Genomic DNA, 21,705 nt, shown 5'->3' with positions numbered 1-21,705 from the left:
AGGAGCACGTGGGCTGTGCCTTAGAGCGTAAGTTGGAACTGTAACTGAGTGTACAGCCCAATATGTCTCTCCTCATGAGTAAAATTTAACTCTGTCTCTGCCTGAATCCTTGCTTCTTGTCTGTTTAATAATGTCATCAGTGTTTGAACCTGACAATTTGTATTTACAACATTGAGAATATGTACATTATATGCAAATATAAAAGAGCTTGTTGTTAAAAAGGTCACAATTTCACAAGAAAAACTTAGAATTTTGGCAGTATTATAATAAAAGTCGGAATTTTACTTAAAGCAAATCAAAATTTTTACAAGGAAAGCTGAACATTTGTGCAATATTATTATAAATTCGGAATTTTACTCAATGACAGTCGCAATTTTCCAAGAAAAACTTTACATTTTGGCAATTTTAAGAAAAGAGTCGTAATTTTACTCGACAAAAGTCACAATTTTATAGGAAAACTTTAACATTTTTGGCAAAGTTATAATAATAATCTGAATTTTTACTTGGCAAAAATGTCACTATTTTACAAGAACAACCAAAAAAAAATGGCAATATTGTGATAAAAGTCAGATTTTTATACGACAAATGTCCCCATTTTGCATTAAAAAGTAATTGTTTCACATAAAAAAAGTGATCATTTTACGAGAAAATATCGCAATATTACAGAAACAGAAAGAATATGTAGTGATATGTATATTTTTGGGATTGTTTTTTGATCTGCATTATATATTCCAAGTTATTACAGTACGTCTCTGTATTCATATTTATTTATTTATTTTTAATTCATTTGGGCCAAAGGGGGCGCATTTCAATCTCTTACACACACTTGTTATTTCATATGTTGACCAGAGGGGGGAGCACTGTTAAAAGCCACACAGAGTCAATTTGAAAAATCCCTTCTTTTTGGGACCATCCTAGTTTTGACAGTTTTCACCACCAGGGGGTGCAAATGAGAAATTCTCTATTAGATACAATGGTTTTCTGTATTTGGACCATGATTTATGTCCTAACTTGTTCACACCTCCTCATATGGAAGCTACTTTTCCTGGTTGATGTCTCAAGAAGGGTAGAAATACAAGAACACACACATTTTTGTATTTGTGACCTTCTTGAGACCTCCAAAAAATGCCTACCTCTTTAGAACCACCCTTTTTAGATATATAAAGAAGTGTATTCACATTAATAATATATACATACTATGCAAATATTAAATATCTTGTTTTGAAAAATTTGTTGGAGTTTCACAAAAAAGGTCACAATTTCACAAGAAAAACTTTGAATTTTGGCAGTACTATAATAATCTGAATTTTACTTGGCAAAATGATGACAAAAGTCACAATGTTACTCAAAAAATGTTGGCAATATTGGGATAAAAGTCAGCTTTTCATATGACATGTGTCACAATTTTGCATTAAAAAGTGATAATTTTACGAGAAAACCTCGCAATACTACAGAAACAGAAAAATTATGATAAATCGTTCCCGATTTTATGAGAAAAAAGTCGACACATTGTGAGTAAAAGACTGCTTTTAGTTAATATTTTTGTAATTGTTTTTTAATCTTTATTATTAACTTCAAGTTATTACAGTATGTCTCTACATATACATTTTTCTTTATTTATTTTTAGTTAATTTAGGCCAAAGGAGGCGCATTTCAATTTCTTACACACACTTGTTATTTCATATGTTGATCAGAGGGGGCGCACTTTTAAAACCGACACTCTGGCAATTTTAAAAATCCCTCCTTTTTGGGACCACCCTCATTTTGACAGATTTCACCACCAGGGGTGCAAACAAGATGTCTATTTTTAATTTTTTGGGGAATGTGCTTTAGGCCGACGACAACTGAGTCACGTACCACCCGCAATTTAATTCATACTTGCCAACCTTCAGACCTCCGATTTCGGGAGTTGGGGGGGTAGGGGGCGTGGTCGGGGTGGGGCGGGGGCGTGGTTAAGAGGGGAGGAGTATATATATATAAATATATATATATATATATATATATATATATATATGTGCGTGTGTGTGTGTGTATGAAATACTTGACTTTCAGTGAATTCTGGCTATATTTATTTATTATATATATATATAAATAAAATAAATAGTTGAATTTCAGACGGCACGTATCAAATACAAAGTAATAAAAACACAGTTGTTCTACTAACTACTGTGCTTGCTGGTTACTAAAAAAAACACACACTTACCTTTCACTATTTGAGTAACGTCACTTCAGGGTTTCCAGAAGATGGCGCCAGTATGTGCTTTGGCCTGCCATCTCTCGCTCTCAGCTCTGTTCGTTTTTGTGTTGTTTGCGTCTATTTTCGTCTCTGTCAGCTTACTGCTTGTGTATGACCGCCAAACTCTGTTGGATCTTTGCCCCTCTCCCTCTGATATGATCAACTTCGACGTTGGTTTTTCGACGTCCCAGTCAGCTTTTTCACCTGGCAGGATTCCTGCCTTACTTTCCCGCCTTGTGGCTCCTCTCCCCCGCCACCTGCGGGCTGTGTGTCGGGCCCCACCTGTGTTAGCTGCGCCCTTGGACGTGCTGGCCCCCGCCAGGTTCGGTCTTGTGAACGCAAGATCTTTGACAAACAAAACGTTTATCCTGAAGGATTTCTTCACTTCCTGCGGACTTGACTTCATCTGTGTGACGGAAACATGGCTGAGAGCCGGTGAGTCCGCCCCTCATAATGAACTTCTGCCTCCGGAGTGTTCCTACTTTAATGCTCCGCCGTCATACGGGCGAAAAGGAGGAGGATTAGCAGTTGTTTTTAAAAATGACTGCAATCTTCCTTTTTAAGCTTCGAACTGTGCATGTTTGAGCTGGAGGGGGCGTGGCCTCCAGTTCCGGCTGAATTTTGGGAGATTTTCGGGAGGAAATTTCTTCCAGGAGGTTTTCGGGAGAGGCGCTGAATTTCGGGAGTCTCCTGGAAAATCCGGGAGGGTTGGCAAGTATGCGCAATTTGGGCAACCCAGCTGTAGAAGCTAAACTGTTAATGGCCAATATAGTCTTAGTACCGCAGTGTATTTGTTCATTCTATGGTCACATATGGGATGCGGGTTGTCTTAAAGTCAGAACCGGAAGTCATAAAATCAGCTGTTCACCTGGCGGGTTTTTTCGCGGATGACTAGGGAAGTCCTTCTTTAGCTGCCGTCTTGTTTTATCATAATTGCTGCCTTTGGACCTGTCAATGTTAAAATCAAGAAAAAAATCCTGACTTTGGAGCAATGTTCACAGACTCTTAGTATTTGGCTCTCTATTAGATGCAATGGTTTTCCGTATTGGGACCATGATTTGGGTCCTAACTCGTTCATATGGACGGCACTTTGCCTTGTTGATGTCTCAAGAAGGGTAGAAGTACAAGAACACACAAACACACACACACACACACACACACACACACACACACGCACCAACTTGGTCCACGCTGCTGACGTGGTCCACGTAGTCTCGCTTGCCCAGGTAGAGCGTGAGCCCCCCATTGCCGCTGGTCTTCTTGAACACCCTGCAGAGACCACAAAGTTTATTTGTTTTTGAGAGCAGAAGGTTCTAATCCAGGGGTAGGGAACCTACGGCTCTCTTTTGATGACTGCATCTGGCTCTCGGATAAATCTGAGCGGACATTGCTTAACAGGATAAGTCATGAATAATTCCACTTGTAATCACGGTGTTAAAAACAACGTTCAAAATATAAAACATTCTCGTGCATTTTTATGTTTAAGAAGTCGCGTTGATGGTAAGAAGTCATTTATTTATTATTGGTTAGTGTGGGGCTTGCCCTCCTGGGGGTTCTTCAGACCACCAGGAGCCTGTTTTAGGGTTACAATATTGTTTATTTTATTTTTCTCAATTGTCTTTTTCTCTTTCGTTCTCGCTCGCGCTCTGGCTCCAGCCCCAACCCTGTCTCACCTCCTGGCTGCTGCTTATAACAGAGCGACACAGGTGATTAGATAAAAAGGCCCAGGTGGGCCGTCTAAGCACCTGTCGCTGATTTCGAGGCCGGTCCTGGCAACATGCTGCTTTGCTGCAGGCCCGCAGGCCACGCCCCCTCCACAGTTTGCTTCAGAATAACAACGTTATTACAAAGAATAAGAGACTTATTATACTCTGGAAACTTAAAAATGCACGTGTTTAGTTGTGTTCAGTGTTAAAAAAATATATATTATATGGCTCTTAGGGAAATACATTTTAAAATATTTGGCTTCTTGGCTCTCTCAGCCAAAAAGGTTGCCGACCCCTTGTTCTAATCCCTCGTCTTCCGTCATCATCCCATTAGCCGCGCTAACGTGTGGACGCCACGGATTGAGAGGTCGCCTCGGGAGAAGCTTGGCTCTCGTCCGAGTCCTTGTTGGAAATAGCCAGACGAGTCTTTGAGCAGCTGTGAGGTCACCAACATGTTCTAGAGCCGGGGTCTCCAAAGTAGGGTTGCAAACCTAGTGTGTGTGTGTGACAATCATTGGTACTTTAACTTTAAAATTCCGGGAATATTCAAAGTTGGAAACTTTCCATGGGAATTAATGAAAAATTAATGGGAATATACGTTGAAGGGAGGCAGTGTGCAGGGTCCCCAGGAAGTCTGATCAGCACATTTCTTCATCAATCCAGAGATTTAAAGACAGGTATGAGCTAACTGGGCAGTGGCCATTTCACCTCATTTTTTTTTATGTAGAAAGGGTGGTCCCCACAAGTCATGATCAAAAACCATTCCAAATTATAACCAATGTGTGTGCGTGTGTCACGATGCTTTTAGATTGACCCATTTCCTTGTTGCTTATCACATCCACTGGAACAAGGTGCCCTGTAACATTTTAACACAACAATATATTCACAGGAAAGTACATGAAACGAGGCAAGTGAGTGTTTTGATATGCACCATGTTAAAAAAGGTAAAGTACCACTGATGGCAAACACGCACACACACTAGGTGTGGTGAAATTACCCTCTGCATTTGACATCTAATACGTTGTTGTATCAATCAATCAATCAATCAATGTTTACTTATATAGCCCTAAATCACTAGTGTCTCAAAGGGCTGCACAAACCACTACGACATCCTCGGTAGGCCCACATAAGGGCAAGGAAAACTCACACCCAGTGGGACGTCGGTGACAATGATGACTATGAGAACCTTGGAGAGGAGGAAAGCAATGGATGTCGAGCGGGTCTAACATGATACTGTGAAAGTTCAATCCATAATGGATCCAACACAGTCGCGAGAGTCCAGTCCAAAGCGGATCCGACACAGCAGCGAGAGTCCCGTTCACAGCGGAGCCAGCAGGAAACCTGTAGTCAGCTGGAGGCGTGTCTTAATGAAACTAAACAATGGATGTCCGCTAACTTTTTGCAACTCAACGCCCAAAAAACGGAAATGCTGATTATCGGTCCTGCTAGACACCGACCTCTATTTAATAATACAACTCTAACATTTGACAACCAAACAAATAAACAAGGCGACTCGGTAAAGAATCTGGGTATTATCTTCGACCCAACTCTCTCCTTTGAGTCACACATTAAAAGCGTTACTAAAACAGCCTTCTTTCATCTCCGTAATATCGCTAAAATTCGCTCCATTCTGTCCACTAAAGACGCCGAGATCATTATCCATGCGTTTGTTACGCCTCGTCTCGATTACTGTAACGTATTATTTCCGGGTCTCCCCATGTCTAGCATTAAAAGATTACAGTTGGTACAAAATGCGGCTGCTAGACTTTTGACAAGAACAAGAAAGTTTGATCACATTACGCCTGTACTGGCTCACCAGCACTGGCTTCCTGTGCACTTAAGATGCCCACATATGCGGTCCTCTCCAAGGTTCCTCATAAGTCACTGGGTGTGAGTTTTCTTTGTCCTTATGTGGGCCTACCAAGGATGTTGTATTGGTTTGTGCAGCCCTTTGAGACACTAGTGATTTAGGGCTATATAAGTAAACATTGATTGATTGATTGATTGATTGAATGCAACATGGTAGATCTTGCAGCACCAACATTTTTGAAAGCAAGAGCTACTTCTTGGGTACTGATTAATGCAAAGGGCTACCAGTTTGATACACACTTCAATAAATTGCCAGAAATAGCCAATTTGCTCAATTTACCTTTAATAAATAAATCCACATATATATAAAAAAATGGGTATTTCTGTCTGTTATTACGTTGTACATTTTTTTTCCTTTTACGGAAGGTTTTTTGTAGAGAATAAATGATGAAAAAAAACACTTCATTGAACGGTTAAAAAGAGGAGAAAACACGAAAACATTTAAATCAAATAGTTTACCTTCAATTACGACTCTTTAAAATTCAAAATTCAACCGAAAAAAATGAAGAGAAAAACTAGCTAACTCGAATGATTTTGAAAAAATTAAAAAAATAATTTATGGAACATCATTAGTAATTTTTCCTGATTAAGATTAATTTTAGAATTTTGAAGACATGTTTTAAATAGGTTAAAACCCAATCTGCACTTTGTTAGAATATATAACAAATTGGACCAAGCTATATTTCTAACAAAGACAAATCATTATTTCTTCTAGATTTTCCAGAACAAAAAAGTTAAAAGAAATTCAAAATACTTTGAAATAAGATCTAAATTTGATTGTACGGATTTCCTAGATTTGCCAGAATATTTTTATTTTATTTTAATTATAATAAGTTTGAAGAAATATTTCACAAATATTCTTCATCGAAAAAACAGAAGCTACAATGAAGAATTAAATCAAAATGTATTTATTATTCTTTACAATAAAAAAAAAACTTAAACATTGATTTAAATTGTCGGGAAACAAGTGGAAGGATTTTAAACGGTAAAAAGGTATATGTGTTTGAAAAATCCTAAAATCATTTTTAAAGTTGTATTTTTTCTCTAAAATTGTCTTTCTGAAAGTTATAAGAATCAAAGTAAAAAAAATAATGAATTTATTTAAACAAACGAAAACCAAGTCTTTCAAATATTTTCTTGGATTTTCAAATTCTATTTGAGTTTGGTCTCTTTTAGAATTAAAAATGTCGAGCAAAGCGAGACCAGCTTAAATAAAATTAAAAAAATAGAGGCAGCTCACTGGTAAGTGCTGCTATTTGAGCTATTTTTAGAACATCTGGTCCTTATGGGCTACCTGGTGGCCGCAGGAACCATGTTGGTGACCCCTGCTTTAGAATCTGTTAGCATCTTTTTTTAGCTCATTTTGTTCATATTATTTTGTTTCTTGAGGCTTTCTGGCCAGCATGCTAACTGTTAGCATTTTAGTTCAACTTTGGCTCTTCAGCAAAAGTCACATAAACTTTCTCACGAAATTGCACTTTCTTGTTTTTTTTTTTAAAGGCATTTGTTGTACTGATTTTTGAAGATAAAAACTACCAAAAAGGCCCCTGCATCGTTCGATTTGTCAATCATGTTTTAGTATAATATTGTAGTGTCATGTAGTATAATGTTGTACGATTATGTTGTGGTATCATGTTGTACTTTTATGTTGAAGTATAATGTTGCAGTATCATATTATTGTATAATGTAGTAATATCATGTTGTAGTATATATTGTAGTATCCTGGTACAGTATTATGTTGTGGTATCATGTTGTACTTTTATGTTGTAGTTTCATGTTACAGTATAATGTTGTAGTATCATATTATAGTATTATGTTGTGATATCATGTTGTTGTATCATGTTGTAGTATATATTGTAGTATCCTGGTACAGTATTATGTTGTGGTATCATGTTGTACTTTTATGTTGTAGTTTCATGTTACAGTATAATGTTGTAGTATCATATTATAGTATTATGTTGTGATATCATGTTGTTGTATCATGTTGTAGTATATATTGTAGTATCCTGGTACAGTATTATGTTGTGGTATCATGTTGTACTTTTATGTTGTAGTATCATGTTACAGTATTATGTTGTAGTATCATGTTATAGTATTATGTTTGTGATATCATGTTGTTGTATCATGTTGTAGTATAATATTGTAGTGTCATGTAGCATAATGTTGCACGATTATGTTGTGGTATGATGTTGTACTTTTATGTTGTAGTATAATGTTGTAGTATTATGTTACTGTATTATGTTTTAGTATCATTTTATAGTATAATGTTGTAATATCATGTTGTAGTATATATTGTAGTATCCAGCTACAGTATTATGTTGTAGTATCATATTATAGTATAATGTTGTGATATCATGTTTTCGTATCATTGCTGTTGTACAATATTGTAGTGTCATGTAGTATAATGTTGTACGATTATGTTGTGGTATCATGTTGTACTTTTATGTTGTAGTATAATGTTGTAGTATCATGTTACAGTATTATGTTGTAGTATCATTTTATGGTATACTGTTGTAATTATCATGTAGTATATATTGTAGTATCCTGGTACAGTATTATGTTGTAGAATCATATTATAGTATAATGTTGTCGTATCATGTTTTAGTATAATATTGTAGTGTCATGTAGTATAATGTTGTGGTATCATGTTGTACTTTTATGTTGAAGTATAATGTTGTAGTATCATATTATAGTATAATGTAGTAATATCATGTTGTAGTATATATTGTAGTATCCTGGCACAGTATTATGTTGTGGTATCATATTATAGTATAATGTTGTCGTATTATGTTGTAGTATCCTGGTACAGTATTGTGTTGTGGTATCATATTATAGTATAATGTTGTGATATCATGTTGTTGTATCGTGTTGTAGTATATATTGTAGTATCCTGGTACAGTATTGTGTTGTGGTATCATTATTATAGTATAATGTTGTCGTATCATGTTGTAGTATTATGTTGTAGTATATATTGTAGTATCCTGGTACAGTATTGTGTTGTAGTATCATATTATAGTATAATGTTGTCGTATCATGTTGTAGTATTATGTTGTAGTATATATTGTAGTATCCTGGTACAGTATTGTGTTGTAGTATCATATTATAGTATTATGTTGTGATATCATGTTGTCGTATTATGTTGTAGTATATATTGTAGTATCCTGGTACAGTATTGTGTTGTGGTATCATATTATAGTATAATGTTGTCGTATCATGTTGTAGTATTATTTTGTAGTATATATTGTAGTATCCTGGTACAGTATTGTGTTGTGGTATCATATTATAGTATAATGTTGTGATATCATGTTGTTGTATCATGTTGTAGTATATATTGTAGTATCCTGGTACAGTATTGTGTTGTGGTATCATATTATAGTGTAATGTTGTCGTATCATGTTGTAGTATTATGTTGTAGTATATATTGTAGTATCCTGGTACAGTATTGTAGTATCATATTATAGTATTATGTTGTGATATCATGTTGTCGCATCATGTTGTAGTATTATGTTGTGGTATCATGTTGTAGTATCGTGTTGTAGTATATATTGTAGTATCCTGGTACAGTATTGTGTTGTAGTATCATATTATAGTATTATGTTGTCGTATCATGTTGTAGTATTATGTTGTAGTATATATTGTAGTATCCTGGTACAGTATTGTGTTGTAGTATCATATTATAGTATTATGTTGTGATATCATGTTGTCGCATCATGTTGTAGTATTATGTTGTGGTATCATGTTGTAGTATCGTGTTGTAGTATATATTGTAGTATCCTGGTACAGTATTGTGTTGTAGTATCATATTATAGTATTATGTTGTGATATCATGTTGTCGCATCATGTTGTAGTATTATGTTGTGGTATCATGTTGTAGTATCGTGTTGTAGTATATATTGTAGTATCCTGGTACAGTATTGTGTTGTAGTATCATATTATAGTATAATGTTGTCGTATCATGTTGTAGTATCGTGTTGTAGTATATATTGTAGTATCCTGGTACAGTATTGTGTTGTAGTATCATATTATAGTATTATGTTGTGATATCATGTTGTCGCATCATGTTGTAGTATTATGTTGTGGTATCATGTTGTAGTATCGTGTTGTAGTATATATTGTAGTATCCTGGTACAGTATTGTGTTGTAGTATCATTTTATAGTATTATGTTGTGATATCATGTTGTCGCATCATGTTGTAGTATTATGTTGTGGTATCATGTTGTAGTATCGTGTTGTAGTATATATTGTAGTATCCTGGTACAGTATTGTGTTGTAGTATCATATTATAGTATAATGTTGTCGTATCATGTTGTAGTATATATTGTAGTATCCTGGTACAGTATTGTGTTGTAGTATCATATTATAGTATTATGTTGTGATATCATGTTGTCGCATCATGTTGTAGTATTATGTTGTGGTATTGTGTTGTAGTATCGTGTTGTAGTATATATTGTAGTATCCTGGTACAGTATTGTGTTGTAGTATCATATTATAGTATTATGTTGTGATTTCATGTTGTCGCATCATGTTGTAGTATTATGTTGTGGTATTGTGTTGTAGTATCGTGTTGTAGTATATATTGTAGTATCCTGGTACAGTATTGTGTTGTAGTATCATATTATAGTATAATGTTGTCGTATCATGTTGTAGTATTATGTTGTAGTATATATTGTAGTATCCTGGTACAGTATTGTGTTGTAGTATCATATTATAGTATTATGTTGTGATATCATGTTGTCGCATCATGTTGTAGTATTATGTTGTGGTATCATGTTGTAGTATCGTGGTGTAGTATATATTGTAGTATCCTGGTACAGTATTGTGTTGTAGTATCATATTATAGTATTATGTTGTGATATCATGTTGTCGCATCATGTTGTAGTATTATGATGTTGTGGTATCATGTTGTAGTATCGTGTTGTAGTATATATTGTATTATCCTGGTACAGTATTGTGTTGTAGTATCATATTATAGTATAATGTTGTCGTATCATGTTGTAGTATTATGTTGTAGTATATATTGTAGTATCCTGGTACAGTATTGTGTTTTAGTATCATATTGTAGTATTATGTTGTGATATCATGTTGTCGCATCATGTTGTAGTATTATGTTGTGGTATCATGTTGTAGTATCGTGTTGTAGTATATATTGTAGTATCCTGGTACAGTATTGTGTTGTAGTATCATATTATAGTATTATGTTGTGATATCATGTTGTTGCATCATGTTGTAGTATTATGTTGTGGTATCATGTTGTGGTATCGTGTTGTAGTATATATTGTAGTATCCTGGTACAGTATTGTGTTGTGGTATCATATTATAGTATAATGTTGTCGTATCATGTTGTAGTATTATGTTGTAGTATATATTGTAGTATCCTGGTACAGTATTGTGTTGTAGTATCATATTATAGTATTATGTTGTGATATCATGTTGTCGCATCATGTTGTAGTATTATGTTGTGGTATCATGTTGTAGTATCGTGTTGTAGTATATATTGTAGTATCCTGGTACAGTATTGTGTTGTAGTATCATATTATAGTATAATGTTGTCGTATCATGTTGTAGTATTATGTTGTAGTATATATTGTAGTATCCTGGTACAGTATCGTGTTGTAGTATCATATTATAGTATTATGTTGTGATATCATGTTGTAGTATTATGTTGTAGTATCATGTTGTAGTATCGTGTTGTAGTATATATTGTAGTATCCTGGTACAGTATTATGTTGTAGTATCATATTATAGTATTATGTTGTGATATCATGTTGTCGCATCATGTTGTAGTATCGTGTTGTAGTGTAACGGGTGCGTAGATTGATGCAAGGCTTGTGTCGCCGTTACCAAGGCAACACCAGAGCACCTTTGGCAAGGCTGCTGCTGATTGGACGTGACGGCGTGTTACCTGGCGGGCGGGCGGGCGGACTTACTTTGCCATGGCAGCTGCAGGAAGTGTTCTGCGGAGGCAAAGAGAAGAGCGGGCAGGTCAGAGCATCAAGTGGCGTGTGAGCGGCCGGAGCGACTCGGGCTAATCTGGGCAGATTAGGATTAATCCAAATGGCCGCTGCCTGATTGAGGAGATTATGTCACGCGGTGGACGGCCGCTATTTCAGGGAGCGCTAAAGGGATCACGGGGAATTCGGGGGAATGAATGAAATCCGAAGACAAGCTCCGTGATGAGGATGAGCAGGTCGAGAGTGCACCGCCACTTCAGCGCCATCATCATCATCGTCGTCGTCGTGCTCCCCGAGACACTTCATTAGGTACACATAAACATCTCAATCACCATGACCATATTTGGTCATATCAGAAATAGCAATGAACCTCGCCAGAGTGTACCTAATGAAGTGGACATTTTGATGTTTGCTGACAAACCGAAAAACGTCACATGACCTCGTCTTTGTCGGTCGTCAAAGCTCTCACATACATGATACATACCGTATTTCCTTGAATTGCCGCCGATGGGCGCTAATTAATTTAAGACCTCTTCTCACTCCGGCACTTACCAAAGGCATGCAGTAAAAATTTGAGTGTGATGTAAGCTTGGCACCTTAAATCCTACTGAATAGCTCTTAATCTTCTTCCCTTTATGCAATTTCAAATTACCGGTATTGAAATCAGCCTCCTTTATTTTGAAAATGATGTCACGAGTTTGACCAGGCGGTAATACTAAGCATGCGCTAATTATTTTGCGAAGCGAGTTTGACCCGGCGGTAATTCAAGGCAGGCGCATACTATATGCCCTGCGGCAATACGGTATATTAGGGATAATATCGGCAGTCCGATATTATCGGCCGATAAATGCTTTAAAATGTAATATCGGAAATGATCGGTATCGGTTTCAAAATGATCGGTTTCCAAAGTAAAATGTATGACTTTTTAAAACGCAGCTGTGTACACGGATGTACTGAGCGCCGATAAACCTTAAAGGCACTGCCGTTCGCGTGCCCGCCCAATCACGTAATATCTACGGCTTTTCACACACTCAAGTGAATGCTAGGCATACTTGGTCAACCGCCATACAGGTTACACTGAGGGGTGGCCGTGTGAACAACTTTAATACTGTACCCACACCAAACAAGAATGACAAACACATTTCAGGAGAACGTCCGCATCGTAACACAACAGAACAAATACCCAGAACCCCTTGCAGCACTAACTCTTCTGGGAAACTACAATATACCCCCCCCGCCCCCCCCCCCCACACACACACACAAACCTCAACCTACTCATGCTCTCTCAGGGAGAGCATGTCCCAAATTCCAAGCTGCTGTTTTGAAGAATGTTAAAAATAAAAAAATAATGCACTTTGTGATTTCAATAATAAATACGGGAGTGCCATGTTGGCATTTTTTTCCCATAACTTGATTTGTTTTATTTTGGAAAACCTTGTTACATTGTTTAATGCATGCAGCGGGGCATCACAACATAAATAAGCATAACAATGTGTTAACTCCACGACAGTATACATCGGTATCAGTGGATATCGGAATCGGTAGTTAAGAGTTGGACAATATCGTACATCTCTTATAAATATATATATATATACATATATATACATAATAAAATAAATACTTGAATTCCAGTGAATTACAGAATGATATACATATATACATATATATATTAGGGGTGTAACGGTACGTGTACTTGTATTGAACCGTTTCGGTACGGGGGTTTCGGTTCGGAGGAGTACCGAACGAGTTTCCACACGGACATATTAGGTATCGCACCGCACGTTGTGTAAACAATGCACACCGAGGCACAACACTCGGCTAGCAGCGACCGGGCTAGGACAACATGTAAAAGCCAGAGCTGGAAGACCCTCCTGCCTCGTTAAAATCTCCCGTTTGGGAACACTTTGGCTGAGCGGTGCGATACAACAATGGAGGACGGAGGTTTGCCGACATTGTTGAGCAGCAGTAGGGCATGCTTCTGCCAACATGTCAAATATTCTAACCCCTTGGAAGCGTTACCACCGCATTCAAGCAGCCTCTATTCGGCGAGTCAGGCAGGGCTGAAGCAATAACAAATGTTTTTATAGCAGCAGAATTAAGACCAACTAACCATCCATTTTCTACCGCTTGTCCCATCCAGGGTTGCAGGGGGTTGCTGTATTGCAATAAAAACTATATTTTGACCCACTTCTATGGTGGAAGAACAATAAGCCCATATATCCTCTTACTGCCAAGTAAGCCAATTGTATGGGATATGTACTGTGCTGTGCAATCTACTAATAAAAGTCTTAATCAATCAATCAAAAAAAGCTCTTTATATGTAGAAAGGTTTGTTAAGAAACCATTCTGAGCCTTATCTTATTTAGCTTTTCTTTTACAAATGTTGACCACATTAACCCTGGCAATGGACCCTGTGTGTATACGTATGTTATGCCATTGTTTACAAATTTGGTAAATAAATAACCCAAAAAATGTATATTTTGTTGTTTTTCTTACTGTACTGAAAATGAACCGAACCGTGACCTCTAAACCGAGGTATGTACCGAACCGAAATGTTTGTGTACCGTTACGCCCCTAATATATATATATATATATATATATATATATACACATATATTCTTATTTTTTTTACGGAGATAGATATCTACATATATCCATATTTAAGAGATAGATATCTACATATATGCATATTTAAGAGTTATTTCTTTCTATAGTCATATTTCAAATAGCTAGTGTTTTCCATTTGTACTCTTTCTATTTTATAATCTCATGTATATGGTACACTGCAAGTTAACCTTGGCTTTAGGAATGCAAGGAGTAGTAATACTCCCTTCTTATCTCATCCTGTGGCCAGCTTAGGAGGACAATAGACATGTGTATTTGTTCCGGTGGGTGAGGGCGAGGGAGATATTGTAGTAGGCAGCGCTTCCGTAAGGTTTTCAGATCAACTAGGCGACGCGATTTGAATGTGTTGTTTTTAGGTTGGTCTCCCCAAAGCTTTGGAATAAATTGCAAAATACTTATTCTGTTCTGGGTGATCATTTAAAATCAGCTTATGTGTCATCAAAAGATTGACCAGTATCTTAAATTCCATTAGAGGAACGTCTGGTCCAAACGCAACTACATGAATAAAAGAAGGAGGATAGGGATGATGTTCGTCAAGAAATTATTGATGTTGATGCCGTTAGGGAATCCTCTTATCGAACCGATTTCGTATCGAATCTCTTATCGAGTCCAGATAGGTTGTTGTGTGCACAGAGTTCCAAAAGCCATAGATGTTATGTGACCGGGCCGGCATGCTGTTTATATGGAGGAAAAGCGGATGTGTTAAAGGGTGAAGGTTTCAGGTGAGAGAGGACGCTAAAGGCATGCCCCCAATATTGTTGTCCGGGTGGAAATCGTGAGAAATTCGTGAGAATGGTTGCCCCCAGGGAGATTTTTGGGAGGGGCACTGAAATTCTGGACTCTCCCGGGAAAAATCGGGAGGGTTGGCTAAGTATGTGTACGTGTAGAAAAAGTTCATTTAAATTAAAAAAAGTAAACAGTCTCACCTCTCGTCAGTCGTGGAGTATGTGCAGGACGTCTCAGGAAACACGGCGGCGTCCCCAGTTCGCGCTGGTTCCTTTATACCGGCGGGGGCAACGTTGGGGCTAATCGGCCTCGTTATTGCTGCCGTGGCCGGCTGGCTAATCCAATCAAGCAATCAATGGCTTTTGGACCACAAAAGGTTTAAAAATACGCCGCAGACACACAACCTGTTGTTCTTCTTCGCCACCACACATTTCTAAGATCACATAAGATGAGATAAGATCAATTGTAGTTACTTCTACTTGTCAGCATTTCCTCTTTACTTACCAACGATAGTGAGGGGAGCAGTGAGCAGCAGCGGTGGCTGCGCCCGGGGAATCATTTTTGGTGATTTAACCCCCAATTCCAACCCTTGATGCTGAGTGCCAAGCAGGGAGGTAATGGGTCCCGTTTCATAGTCTTTGGTATGACTCGGCCGGGGTTTGAACTCACAACCTACCGATCTCAGGGCGGACACTCTAACCCAGGGGTCACCAACCTTTTCGAAACAAAGAGCCACTCTTCTTGGGCACTGATTAATGCGAAGGGCTACCAGTTTGATACACACTTAAATGAATTGCCAGAAATAGCCGATTTGCTTAATTTACCTTTAATATATATATATATATATATATATATATATATATATATATAAAAATCAATCAATCAATCAATGTTTATTTATATAGGCCCAAATCACAAATGTCTCAAAGGACTGCACAAATCATTACGACTACAACATCCTCGGAAGAACCCACAAAAGGGCAAGGAAAACTCACACCCAGTGGGCAGGGAGAATTCACATCCAGTGGGACGCCAGTGACAATGCTGACTATGAGAAACCTTGGAGAGGACCTCAGATGTGTGCAACCCCCCCCCCCCCTCTAGGGGACCGAAAGCAATGGATGTCGAGCGGGTCTAACATGATACTGTGAAAGTTCAATCCATAGTGGCTCCAACACAGCCGCCAGAGTTCAGTTCAAAGCGGATCCAAGACAGCAGCGAGAGTCCCGTCCACAGGAAACCATCTCAAGCGGAGGCGGATCAGCAGCGTAGAGATGTCCCCAACCGATACACAGGCGAGCGGTCCATCCTGGGTCTCGACTCTGGACAGCCAGTACTTCATCCATGGTCATCGGACCGGACCCCCTCCACAAGGGAGGGGGGGACATAGGAGAAAGAAAAGAAGCGGCAGATCAACTGGTCTAAAAAGGAGGTCTATTTAAAGGCTAGACTATACAGATGAGTTTTAAGGTGAGACTTTTTATATATATATATATATATATATATATATATATATATATATATATATATATATATATATATATATATATATATATATATATATATATATATATATATATATATATATATATATATAAATGAGTATTTCGGTCTGTCATTCCATTGTACATTTTTTTCCCTATACCGTAAGGTTTTTTGTAGAGAAATAAATGATGAAAAAAACACTTAATTGAACGGTTTAAAAGAGGAGAAAACACGGAAAAAATGATAATTACATTTTGAAACATAGTTTATCTTCAATTTCAACCGAAAAAAAGAACAGAAAAACTAGCTAATTCGAATCTTTTTGAAAATATTAAAAAAAAAAATTTATGGATCATCATTAGTCATTTTTCCTGATTAAGATTAATTTTAAATTTTTGATGACATGTTTTAAATAGGTTAAAATCCAATCTGCACTTTGTTAGAATATATAACAAATTGGACCAAGCTATATTTCTAACAAAGACAAATCATTATTTCTTCTAGATTTCCCAGAACAAAAATTTTAAAAGGAATTCAAAAGACTTTGAAATCAGATTTAAATTTGATTCTAAAGATTTTCTAGATTTGCCAGAATAATATTTTTGAATTTTAATCATAATAAGTTTGAAAAAATATCTCACAAATATTATTCGTTAAAAAAACAAAAGCTAGAATGAAGAATTAAAACGTATTTAATATTCTTTACAATAAAAAAAAAAAATACTCGAACATTGATTTAAATTGTCAGAAAAGAAGAGGAAGGAATTTAAAAAGTAAAAAGGTATATGTGTTTAAAAATCCCAAAATCATTTTTAAGGTTGTATGTTTTCTCTAAAATTGTCGTTCTGAAAGTTATAAGAAGCGAAGTAAAAAAATAAATTAATTTATTTAAAAAAGTGAAAACCAAGTCTTAAAAATATTTTCTTGGATTTTCAAATTCTATTTGAGTTTTGTCTCTCTTAAAATTAAAAATGTCGAGCAAAGCGAGACCAGCTTGCTAGTAATTAAATAAAATGTAAAAAATAGAGGCAGCTTACTGGTAAGTGCTGCTATTTGATCTATTTTTTAGAGCAGGCCAGCGGGCGACTCATTTGGTCCTTGCGGGCGACCTGGTACCCGCGGGCACCGTGTTGGTGACCCCTGCTCTAACCACAAGGCTATTGAGTTATAGTAACCTATAGTTACTTTTAGTAACTTAAAGTTACTTATAATAATTTACATTACTTCTCGTGACGAGCAGTAATATACTAAAAAGCAATACTTCGAGTAAATTATAGTTACTTAAGTAACAAGCATTACTTCTAGCAACTTGGTATGTCTTTAAGTAACTAACATTACCTCTAGTAACTGATAATCAGTATAGTAACTAATGTAACCTCTAGTAATTTAAGTTACTTCTAGTAAACAACATCACTTATAGTAAGTAACAACAATTAAAGTAGCTAACACTACCTCCAGTAACTTAGAAAGTTACTTATAATAGGTAACATTACTCGCAGTACCTTATGGTTACGTCTAGTAATCAACATTACCTCTACAAACTAACATTATCTTCGGTAAATTATAGTTACTTCTAGTAACTTATAGAATTAGCATTACTTCTAGTAACTAGCATTACTACAATAAATACCATTACAACTTGTAAATGATAGTTACTTAAGTAAATACAATTACTTTAAGTTACTAAAATTACTTCCGCCTACTTATAGTTACTTCTAATAACATTACTTTAAGTAACTAACATTACCTGTAGTAACTAAAATGTGTTTTGTAACTCGCATTACCTTCAGTAATTTAGATAGTTATTTTAGTAACTAACATTACCTCTAGTAACTTAGTTACTTCTAGTAACCAACAATACTTATAGTAACTAACACAAATTAAAGTGACCAACATCACCTCCAGTAACTTAGAAAGTTACTTCTCTTGGCTAACATTACTTCCGGTAACTTATGGTTACTTCTAGTAATCAACATTACTTCCAGTAAATTATAGTTATTTCTAATAACTTATAGAAATTAGCATTACTTCTAGTAACTAGCATTACTGCAATATATACCAATAGAACTTGTAAATTATAGTTACTTAGGTAAGTAAAATTACTTTAAGTCACTAAAATTACTTTCGCCCACTTATAGTTACTTCTAGTAACATTACTTTAAGTAACTAATATTACTTGGGTAACTAAAATATGTATAGTAACTCACATTACCTCCAGTAATTTACATAGTTACTTTTAGTAACTAACATTACCTCTAGTAACTTAGTTACTTCTAGTAACAAACATTACTTATAGTAACTAACACACATTAAAGTGACCAACATTACCTCCAGTAACTTAAAAAGTTACTTCTTGTAGCTCACATTACTTCCAGTAAATTACGGTTACTTCTAGTAATCAACATTACTTCTAGAAATTAACATTACCTCTGGTAAATTATAGTTATTTCTAGTAACTTATAGAAATTAGCATTACTTCTAGTAACTAGCATTACTGCAATATATACCAATAGAACTTGTAAATTATAGTTACTTAGGTAAGTAAAATTACTTTAAGTCACTAAAATTACTTTAGCCACTTATAGTTACTTCTAGTAACATTACTTTAAGTAACTAACATTACCTGTGGTAACTAAAATATGTATAGTAAGTCACATTACCTCTGGTAATTTACATAGTTACTTTCAGTAACTAACATTACCTCTAGTAACTTAGTTACTTCTAGTAACAAACATTACTTATAGTAACTAACACAAAATTAAAGTGACCAACATTACCTCCAGTAACTTAAAAAGTTACTTCTTGTAGCTAACATTACTTCCAGTAACTTATGGTTACTTCTAGTAATCAACATTACTTCTAGAAATGAACATTACCTCTGGTAAATTATAGTTATTTCTAGTAACTTATAGAAATTACCATTACTTCTAGTAACTAGCATTACTGCAATATATACCAATAGAACTTGTAAATTATAGTTACTTAGGTAACTAAAACTACTTTAAGTCACTAAAATGACTTTCGCCCACTTATAGTTACTTCTAGTAACATTACTTTAAGTAACTAACATTACCTGTAGTAACTAAAAAAATGTATAGTAACTATGTAAACTACCTCCAGTAATTTACATAGTTAGTATTAGTAACTAACATTACCTCTAGTAACTTAGTTACTTCTGGTAACCAACATTACTTCTAGTAACTAACACAAATTAAAGTGACCAACATTAGAAGTAACTTAGAAAGTTACTTCTAGAACTGAGAAACTTATTTTTTTTGTTCAAACAATCATTAACTTAGAATTTAATGGCAGCAACACATTACCAAAAAGTTCTCACAGGGGCATTTTTACCACTGTGCTACATGGCCTTTCCTTTTAACAACACTCAGTAAATGTTTGGGAACTGAGGAAACTAATTTTTTAAGCTTTTCAGGGGGGATTCTGTCCCATTCTTGCTTGATGTACAGCTTAAGTTGTTCAACAGTCCAGGGGTCTCCTTTGTGGTATTTTAGGCTTCAAAATGCGCCACACATTTTCAATGGGAGACTACAGGCAGGCCAGTGTAGTACCGGCACTCTTTTACAACGAAGCCTTAAAATGTGTCTTGGCATTGTCTTGCTGAAATAAGCAGGGGCGTCCGTGATAACGTTACTTGGATGACAACATATGTTGCTCCAAAACCTGTATGTACCTTTCAGCATTAAGGGTGCCTTCACAGATGTGTAAGTTACCCATGCCTTGGGCACTAATGCACCCCCATACCATCACACATGCTGGCTTTTGAACTTTGCGCCTGTTTTTGTCTTTGGTCCGGAGGACACCACGTCCACAGTTTCCAAAAGCAATTTGAAATGTGGACTCGTCAGACCACAGAACACTTTTCCACTTTGCACCCGTCCATCTTAGTTGAGATCGGGGCCCAGCGAAGCCGGCGGCGTTTCTGGGTGTTGTTGATAAATGGCTTTCGCTTTGCATAGATGTAGCGACAAACTGTATTTACAGACAGTGGTTTACTGAAGTGTTCCTGAGTCCCTGTGGTGATATATTTTACCTTTTTATTTAGTTTCTATAACCATCTTTTACTTTTTATGTACTATGATTTACCTTCTGTTTACCTCCTTCTTTTACCTTTTATTTACATTCTTTTTGTCATGCCTGTTAATCTGGGTTTATGTTGGATCATGTTATGTTTTGTTTTTGGACTCTTGTTTCCCGTTTTGTACTTCTTGGTTTTGTTTGTTTCCATAGTTACTCTTTAGTTTCCACCTGGTCTCCAAGTCGCGCCCATGTCCTCAGCCTCACACCTGCTAGTAATCATCATCACAGTCATTATTTATACCATTCTGTTTCTGACCTCGTCCTGGGAACTTTGCTTTTGTGCCTGCATACTACTTGCTTATGCATGCAACTTACTATGACCACTCACCTACCTTGCCTTGCCACGCTGATGATTGTTTTGACCACGCCACGTAAGATCTTGTTTGTATTTATGCCTCTGTGCAAGTTTTTGGTTTGTTTTGTACCTTTGATAGTATCTTTTGTTTATTTGTATATAGTCACGCCATTGTGCTATTTTGTTTGGAGTTTAGTCTCGGTTATTATCCGCCACTGAGCGCGCCCTTTGTTTTCCCTTTTTGTATTATAGTATATAAATAAATTAATCATGTACTCACATTCTCGCCTGGCTCGTTCCAAATTCCCTCAGCATCGAAGAAGCAAAATTAATCCTAGTCAAAGTCCTGACACTTTTACCGTTTACTTATATTTTATTCACCAATTTTTTACCTTTTAATTGATCTTTCACCTTTTATTTACTTTACACTAATGTCGCTTTTGATGCAGTACCACCTAAGGGATCGAAGGTCACAATCATTTAATGTTTCGCGCAGTAATTTCTCCAGATTCTCTGAAACTTTTGATGATGTTACAGACCGGAAATCCCCAAATTCCTTGCAGAAGCTTGTTGAAAAATGTTGTTCTTTAACAATCTGCTCACACATTTGTTCACAAAGTGGTGACCCTCGCCCCATCCTTGTTTGTGAATTACTGAAGCTGTTTTTCTACCCAATCATGGCACCCACCTGTTCCCAATTAGCCCGTTCACCTG

At 36.2% G+C, this 21,705-nt stretch overlaps 1 protein-coding gene across 2 annotated transcripts in view; it reads right to left on the bottom strand.

Moving 5' to 3' along the window:
* The window catches only part of LOC133552020 (arrestin-C-like), a 34,851-nt gene extending 19,394 nt beyond the window's left edge, over window positions 1-15,457 (bottom strand). Inside the window, exons 1-3 of one of the 2 annotated variants that reach the window (XM_061899265.1) lie at window positions 15,314-15,457; window positions 11,739-11,765; window positions 3,414-3,505 (exon numbers count right to left, since the gene is read on the bottom strand). In XM_061899265.1, the coding sequence (XP_061755249.1) occupies window positions 3,414-3,505; window positions 11,739-11,746 (100 nt within the window). In that variant the 5' untranslated portion in view covers window positions 11,747-11,765; window positions 15,314-15,457. The remainder of the gene's footprint in view (window positions 1-3,413; window positions 3,506-11,738; window positions 11,766-15,313) is intronic. The other variant, XM_061899264.1, reaches the window with a different exon arrangement.
* Between the last annotated feature and the right edge of the window lie 6,248 nt (window positions 15,458-21,705).

This window comes from Nerophis ophidion, linkage group LG04, assembly GCF_033978795.1.
Source record: "Nerophis ophidion isolate RoL-2023_Sa linkage group LG04, RoL_Noph_v1.0, whole genome shotgun sequence".
NCBI lineage: Eukaryota > Metazoa > Chordata > Actinopteri > Syngnathiformes > Syngnathidae > Nerophis > Nerophis ophidion.
Note: the sequence above shows the minus strand (reverse complement) of the source record. Positions and strands in the feature narration are given on the sequence as shown.